Source organism: Sinocyclocheilus rhinocerous, unplaced genomic scaffold, assembly GCF_001515625.1.
Source record: "Sinocyclocheilus rhinocerous isolate Xijiao unplaced genomic scaffold, SAMN03320098_v1.1 scaffold644, whole genome shotgun sequence".
Taxonomy (NCBI): Eukaryota; Metazoa; Chordata; class Actinopteri; order Cypriniformes; family Cyprinidae; genus Sinocyclocheilus; species Sinocyclocheilus rhinocerous.
The window spans coordinates 60,813-69,399 of record NW_015628320.1 but is presented as its reverse complement, the minus strand read 5'-3'; the positions used below and the strand labels follow the sequence as shown (position 1 = coordinate 69,399).

The 8,587-nt window shown below is 43.9% G+C and overlaps 2 protein-coding genes across 2 annotated transcripts in view; both read right to left on the bottom strand.

The window, feature by feature from the left end:
* LOC107737409 (zinc finger protein basonuclin-2-like) overlaps nt 1-4,143 on the bottom strand; it is a 15,486-nt gene extending 11,343 nt beyond the window's left edge. Inside the window, exons 1-2 of the mRNA XM_016548894.1 lie at nt 4,135-4,143; nt 1,045-3,356 (exon numbers count right to left, since the gene is read on the bottom strand). Of these exons, the coding sequence (XP_016404380.1) occupies nt 1,045-3,356; nt 4,135-4,143 (2,321 nt within the window). The remainder of the gene's footprint in view (nt 1-1,044; nt 3,357-4,134) is intronic.
* Nucleotides 4,144-5,149: 1,006 nt separating this feature from the next.
* On the bottom strand, nt 5,150-8,073 carry LOC107737408 (zinc finger protein basonuclin-2-like). The gene is made up of 2 exons (XM_016548893.1): nt 8,017-8,073; nt 5,150-7,465 (listed from the first exon to the last, which is right to left on the bottom strand). Exons 1-2 carry the CDS (start codon nt 8,071-8,073, stop codon nt 5,150-5,152), a joined length of 2,373 nt encoding a protein of 790 aa, XP_016404379.1.
* Nucleotides 8,074-8,587: the final 514 nt, after the last annotated feature.

Here is an 8,587-nt window from a genome sequence, read left to right as displayed (position 1 = left end):
GAGACGCTGCGTCTCGGTGCCATACTTCCGGCATCCCTGCCAGCGCTTGCCTCATTCCTGAAGCTGACGCTGGCTCCGCCGCACGTGCTTTTATAGCTTCCTGGCCATGACATCACCCGCCCATGACGTCTCGCCCAGCTATTGGACTGATTTCACATGTGATTCAGAGCGTGGTCACAGAAGGCGTTCCCAAAGCGTTTTCCGACGCAGCGTCTCGTTCCCTCGAGGAACCATGGTTACATACGTAACCTGAGACGTTTTCGTTTGTAATTTCTAGTAAAGTGGAATAAATGCATGCATATCTATGGAGAGTCTACATTTGAGTCTACATAGGTTTGTTGCTTGCCCTCTAGCATAAATGTATTCCGGGAATGTTTATGGTAAATGTGTTAACTAGCAGTGAGTGAAATCTGCACCTCCTGATGCGCTAATGAATGCAGTGGTTTGACAAGCTTCAACCTCTGCTAATGTATGCATGTCTACCTGTACGTGACAGGTGAGCAAGTATAGGTAAACAACACATTAAGTCATTAAATAAGCATCTGCAGAAATGTACAATCAACACGTTCTTCTCGTTAAAATAAAAAAAATTTCGGCCTTTTCAAATAGCAATAAAGATTCAAGATTGAATAGGTTCCTCAGACAGGTTATATCACAACTTTATAAAATGTTTAAATAAATAAATAAATAAATATTTAGGTCATGACAGAACTACTATTAAATTTACATAATTTGAAACTATGCACTATTAAACATAGTAGTATAGTATAGTATAGTATAGTATAATATAGTATAGTATACAGTAATATAGTACAGTACAACACAGTATAGTATAGCATAGGATAGCATAGTATAGTATAGTATAGTATAGTATAACATAGTATAGTATAGTGTAATGTAGTGAATTAAACAAATTTTGTTTCATTATTGTTTAAAAGATATATTCACTTCTAAACGGCCTGTTATAAGTTTACCAGTTATCATATTTACATCTGTGTACATCTGTTTGATTTTGATAGAGGAAAAAAGGGTTATTTGTCTCACCTATCTCTGCTCCGTCGGGAGGGGAACGCAGCGTTGCATCCAGCCACAGTACACACATGCATCTCTTTTAGGTGCACATTCTTGTAGTGCAGTTTGACACTGTATGAACTTTTAAAGCTCTTTTTGCAGACGTAGCAAATCTTGGGATCAGGACTAGAACAGAGATCACCGTCAGGGGACTGAGAAGAGAATTTTGGTGGGCTTGATCCATAGCTCATAGAGGAGATGAAACTTTCATGTAAGGCAGCCATACTGGCAGCAGCGGCAGCGGCAGCTGCCATACCCCCATTGTAAAGGCTATATTGACCCATGCAGAACATGTCATATGTAGGATCATTGATCTCCTCTTTGATTTTGATAACAGGCTGGTGTTGGGAGGGTGGGGAATGGCTTTGTTCCTCCAAATCTTTCCGTAGGTGTCCCTCATCTTCTGCCCACTGATGTTCCTTGCCCAGGTTTCTGTCTAGGGCAGGCTGATGTACGTCAGTGTCCATCAGCTCATCACGGTAGAGCATCTTGGATTCAGATGTCTCTGACTCATTTTCAAAATCACGCTCATGATCTTGGTCCTCAGAGGTAAAGCTGTCAATACAGCGCAGGTCACCATGGCCTCTACTGCCATGACTCCCACTGCACTCTTCTTGGTCAGGATGGAGCATGCCTCTAAGGGCTAGACTGGGACTCATTTCATCGTGTGATGGAGACAGATGTCCACTACCCCCACAGTGATGACTGCTGCTGCTGCTGTTATTGTTGTTGTTGCAGTTGCCATTGACATTGTTATGGATGTTGTATGGCTGATGGTGGTGATGATGACAACTATCTTCATCATCGTCATCATCTTTGTCATCATAATCATCTGCCACATCTATTATTTCTTTCTCTATCTTTACTGGCATGCTAGATTTCCGAGGCTTCTTTTTAGGCATAGGGTCGACAGTTACAGAATCTTGGGTACTGGGAGTTGTGAGTAGGCGATGAGAAAACGTTGATGTTTCTGATACATGCATGTTGTGGGAGCTAGCAGTTAACATCTGTTGCTGGTCTGTCAGAGATGTGCAGTTGGTTGTGGTAGGCAAAATTGGACTGGTGGGCAAAGAGACTGGGGGACTAACTAGGTCAGTGGGAGAGAGCAGTGTGCGATAAAAAGGTGGCACAGGTTGCACTGGCTGCACAGACTTCAGGGAAGGGAAAACAAGAGGGCTCTGCAGGGGTGTCTGTATCATGGGGTCAAGAGGAGGGGTGGCAAAGCTTAGTGGTGGTCGCCCAGGGCTAGTTAGATTGAAGCCACTTTTGGCACTTGATATGACAGGTGTTGCTGTCCCAGAACTGGAGCGAATGAGGTCCTTGTCCCGGTTGTTCCTTAGCATGGGCATATGTAGACGAGGATTGGGATTAGCGCTATGCCGGTTACGACTTCTCAATGAACTAAAGACCATATTGCAGCCTTCGATAGTACATCGGTGCTTAATCTTCAGATGCACAGCATTGTAGTGGATCTTTAGAGTACCCTTATCATAGAAAGTCTTGCCACAGGAGTTACAGCAGACACGACCCTTACGTGAGGTTGCACCCATACGACGCATGCGATGCATTTTGGAAGAGAAAGAAGAGTGTGTAATGGTTTTCGATTGTTCATTCTTTTCAAAGTGGTGATGGATCTGGTGGTTGTTCAGAGTGCTTGATTGCTGTTGTTGCTGCCCCTGTGGTTGCTGTGTTGGTGTTTGTGGTTGCTGGGACTGGTGTGAAGATAGTGTTGGAGAGATGGGTGAAGCTCTGTTGGGTTCTATCTTAGGTTCAATGGCGTTAGGTAATGTCCCCATTGTTCCTCGACTGGGGCTCTGACCATTACGAAATGGTGAGAGGGACACTTCAGATTCACTGGTCTCCACTGGCTCGCTCTGATTGGGCAGATTTGGCTCTCGCATTCTGAGACCTGATTGCTCAATGGTCAGTCCATTTGGTGGCAGCCCTAACACGGGGGCTGACACTGGGTTGATGTACTGGAAGGGCAGCAAGAAGGCCAGACTGTTTGGGATGTTCTCAAAATGGTGAATGCTAGAGGGGCTGTTGCTCTCTAGGTGCGACAGAAGGCCAGGACTACGTGTGCGATTGTTGCTTTCAATGAAAGTTCTGATTCCAGAGTCAGTCTTTGATGAGGGCACTGTGACGGCCTGACCCTCCTTTTCCTGGATGGCCATCAGTTCCACAATAGACTTGGTTTCACCAAAGCGCAGAAACTGTTGAAGAGTGATGATCTCCTCTTCCCGGGACATTATAGTCCATCTGTCCAGAACTTTGCCTGCAGCATCCTAGAGGCCATATCAAAGAAAAGATAAAAACAAAAGAATAAATACTTATTTTTTTTCTGCATAGTGTCTGAGAAGATATAAGTGGTGGGTAGAATAAGATTAAGGGAATATCATCAACAAGAGCACACGTGAAACAATATATATAAAGACTGATAATAGCGTTTTCAACTGACAATATCTAGGCTTCCTCCACCTTGTCTTTTAGCCAACTATTAGAAGCTACCAGTGTTCATTTATTAGCCAGCCCGACCCAGCTAACTGCCCGTTTGGTACAGTTCTGGAGTTCCTGCAGGCCTGTTTATCCGCAGGGTTGACCCACTCCACCCTAGAGGTCTTCGTGGCGGCCATTGCGGCCTACCACGCCCCTCTCGGTGGCCATTCAGTGGGAAGACACCCTCTTCTTACACGTTTCCTCCGCGGTGCGCTGAGGCCGAGGCCTCCGGCCAGAGAAGCTTATGCTAAGTGGTGGATCAGGATGCTATTCCATAGCCTCGAGTCCTCTGATCTCCCCTCTCCTTTGGGGGTCAAGGCTCACTCCTCCAGAAGTTGGCCTTCGGGACAGCGGGCCCCGCCTACTTTAGCCACTCCTGGCTCCCCTTTCTCTCGCCTTAGTTGTGCTCTTCCACACTAGGCAGGGATTTGCAAGTCTGGCGGCGTGGGCATTCACGTTCCCGAAGGGTTTTCCGACACAGCTCGAGTTCCTGAAGAGGAACGTCTCAGGTTACGTATTTAACCATGGTTCCTCGAGGGAACGAGACGCTGCATCTCGGTGCCATACTTCCGCCATCCCTGCCGGCACTTGCTTCATTCCTGAAGCTGACGCCGGCTCCGCCGCACGTGCTTTTATAGCTTCCTGGCCATGACATCACCCGCCCATGACGTCTCGCCCAGCTATTGGACTGATTTCACATGTGATTCAGAGCGTGGTCACAGAAGGCGTTCCCAAAGCGTTTTCCGACGCAGCGTCTCGTTCCCTCGAGGAACCATGGTTACATACGTAACCTGAGACGTTTTCGTTTGTAATTTCTAGTAAAGTGGAATAAATGCATGCATATCTATGGAGAGTCTACATTTGAGTCTACATAGGTTTGTTGCTTGCCCTCTAGCATAAATGTATTCCGGGAATGTTTATGGTAAATGTGTTAACTAGCAGTGAGTGAAATCTGCACCTCCTGATGCGCTAATGAATGCAGTGGTTTTACAAGCTTCAACCTCTGCTAATGTATGCATGTCTACCTGTACGTGACAGGTGAGCAAGTATAGGTAAACAACACATTAAGTCATTAAATAAGCATCTGCAGAAATGTACAATCAACACGTTCTTCTCGTTAAAATAAAAAAAATTTCGGCCTTTTCAAATAGCAATAAAGATTCAAGATTGAATAGGTTCCTCAGACAGGTTATATCACAACTTTATAAAATGTTTAAATAAATAAATAAATAAATATTTAGGTCATGACAGAACTACTATTAAATTTACATAATTTGAAACTATGCACTATTAAACATAGTAGTATAGTATAGTATAGTATAGTATAATATAGTATAGTATACAGTAATATAGTACAGTACAACACAGTATAGTATAGCATAGGATAGCATAGTATAGTATAGTATAGTATAGTATAACATAGTATAGTATAGTGTAATGTAGTGAATTAAACAAATTTTGTTTCATTATTGTTTAAAAGATATATTCACTTCTAAACGGCCTGTTATAAGTTTACCAGTTATCATATTTACATCTGTGTACATCTGTTTGATTTTGATAGAGGAAAAAAGGGTTATTTGTCTCACCTATCTCTGCTCCGTCGGGAGGGGAACGCAGCGTTGCATCCAGCCACAGTACACACATGCATCTCTTTTAGGTGCACATTCTTGTAGTGCAGTTTGACACTGTATGAACTTTTAAAGCTCTTTTTGCAGACGTAGCAAATCTTGGGATCAGGACTAGAACAGAGATCACCGTCAGGGGACTGAGAAGAGAATTTTGGTGGGCTTGATCCATAGCTCATAGAGGAGATGAAACTTTCATGTAAGGCAGCCATACTGGCAGCAGCGGCAGCGGCAGCTGCCATACCCCCATTGTAAAGGCTATATTGACCCATGCAGAACATGTCATACGTAGGATCATTGATCTCCTCTTTGATTTTGATAACAGGCTGGTGTTGGGAGGGTGGGGAATGGCTTTGTTCCTCCAAATCTTTCCGTAGGTGTCCCTCATCTTCTGCCCACTGATGTTCCTTGCCCAGGTTTCTGTCTAGGGCAGGCTGATGTATGTCCGGGTCCATCAGCTCATCGCGGTAGAGCATCTTGGATTCAGATGTCTCTGACTCATTTTCAAAATCACGCTCATGATCTTGGTCCTCAGAGGTAAAGCTGTCAATACAGCGCAGGTCACCATGGCCTCTACTGCCATGACTCCCACTGCACTCTTCTTGGTCAGGATGGAGCATGCCTCTAAGGGCTAGACTGGGACTCATTTCATCGTGTGATGGAGACAGATGTCCACTACCCCCACAGTGATGACTGCTGCTGCTGCTGTTATTGTTGTTGTTGCAGTTGCCATTGACATTGTTATGGATGTTGTATGGCTGATGGTGGTGATGATGACAACTATCTTCATCATCGTCATCATCTTTGTCATCATAATCATCTGCCACATCTATTATTTCTTTCTCTATCTTTACTGGCATGCTAGATTTCCGAGGCTTCTTTTTAGGCATAGGGTCGACAGTTACAGAATCTTGGGTACTGGGAGTTGTGAGTAGGCGATGAGAAAACGTTGATGTTTCTGATACATGCATGTTGTGGGAGCTAGCAGTTAACATCTGTTGCTGGTCTGTCAGAGATGTGCAGTTGGTTGTGGTAGGCAAAATTGGACTGGTGGGCAAAGAGACTGGGGGACTAACTAGGTCAGTGGGAGAGAGCAGTGTGCGATAAAAAGGTGGCACAGGTTGCACTGGCTGCACAGACTTCAGGGAAGGGAAAACAAGAGGGCTCTGCAGGGGTGTCTGTATCATGGGGTCAAGAGGAGGGGTGGCAAAGCTTAGTGGTGGTCGCCCAGGGCTAGTTAGATTGAAGCCACTTTTGGCACTTGATATGACAGGTGTTGCTGTCCCAGAACTGGAGCGAATGAGGTCCTTGTCCCGGTTGTTCCTTAGCATGGGCATATGTAGACGAGGATTGGGATTAGCGCTATGCCGGTTACGACTTCTCAATGAACTAAAGACCATATTGCAGCCTTCGATAGTACATCGGTGCTTAATCTTCAGATGCACAGCATTGTAGTGGATCTTTAGAGTACCCTTATCATAGAAAGTCTTGCCACAGGAGTTACAGCAGACACGACCCTTACGTGAGGTTGCACCCATACGACGCATGCGATGCATTTTGGAAGAGAAAGAAGAGTGTGTAATGGTTTTCGATTGTTCATTCTTTTCAAAGTGGTGATGGATCTGGTGGTTGTTCAGAGTGCTTGATTGCTGTTGTTGCTGCCCCTGTGGTTGCTGTGTTGGTGTTTGTGGTTGCTGGGACTGGTGTGAAGATGGTGTTGGAGAGATGGGTGAAGCTCTGTTGGGTTCTATCTTAGGTTCAATGGCGTTAGGTAATGTCCCCATTGTTCCTCGACTGGGGCTCTGACCATTACGAAATGGTGAGAGGGACACTTCAGATTCACTGGTCTCCACTGGCTCGCTCTGATTGGGCAGATTTGGCTCTCGCATTCTGAGACCTGATTGCTCAATGGTCAGTCCATTTGGTGGCAGCCCTAACACGGGGGCTGACACTGGGTTGATGTACTGGAAGGGCAGCAAGAAGGCCAGACTGTTTGGGATGTTCTCAAAATGGTGAATGCTAGAGGGGCTGTTGTTTTCTAGGTGCGACAGAAGGCCAGGACTGCGTGTGCGATTGTTGCTTTCAATAAAAGTTCTGATTCCAGAGTCAGTCTTTGACGAGGGCACTGTGACTGCCTGACCCTCCTTTTCCTGGATGGCCATCAATTCCACAATAGACTTGGTTTCACCAAAGCGCAGAAACTGTTGAAGAGTGATGATCTCCTCTTCCCGAGACATTATAGTCCATCTGTCCAGAACCTTGCCTGCAGCATCCTAGAGGTCATATCAGAGAAAAGATAAATAAATATAAATAAATAAATAAATATATATATATAATATCAGCATAGTATCTAGGAATATACAGGTGATGGGTAGAGTAAGGATAAGGGAATATCACCAAATTTATTAGGCACGATGCAGATCAGTATTGCCTGAGCTTTATGTTAATTGGAGTTTAGAGGACGCTTGTCTCAAACTAGATTAAATATTAATGAAGGCATACTTTATCAAGAAGATGGTGTCAACTAAAATGTGTTTGTTAACTTATATTTGCCTTCAGGCACACAAGTATGGAATTATGTAAATCTCAACATATCATAACTGGCCTGGCTTGTTTATTTGTTTAAAATTATTATTTTCATTCATTCATTCATTCATTCATTTTGCAAAGCCGAAACCATGGGATGTGGGAAGTTTCCATCTTGAGAGAGCGGTATTGCTCCAGGAGCAAAAATAAGCACCACTTCCAAGGAGCTTGTAATCGGCCAGCATTCTAAGTAATGGTATTATTAACCATTGAAAAAATAAAACAGTTTGAGCTTTACACACTTGCCCACTGCCATATGTTGAGATATGGCAAGAGATTCTGGGAATGGAATCATGGCAGTATCTTTTAGTGTTGTGGTCAGGCTTATAACTTTGATACATAACATTTGTGACTTAAGTGTTCCTCTCTCTGGTACCTGCATTTTTTTAAGTATGTTTCCTGACATAACTGTGCTGCTTATAGACCCTATTGATACGCGAAAATGTGAATGATGAGTTTGAAAATGAATATATTATATATTGTCTTACCACTGGAATTTTCTTCATGTGACTAAATAGGCTTTTAAAGTCATGTAAAGTAACAGGCATAACCTTTCTTATACTATTTATAAACTGTATATAAATGTTCATTGGCATTTGCCACAGGATTTGATGCCAAAAGTGTGGCACTGCTATTGCTACCATGAGAGTTTATGAATGGCACTTCCAGTTTAAGGGGATAGAAGATTATTTTGCTCTTCTCATATATGATCTAGTTTACCCTTGACACAGAACAAGGCAACATCAAGGGAGCAATAGTTGTTCTGATGACAATTTGAGATTACTCAAGGCAAGGCTTTGTCTGCCCTA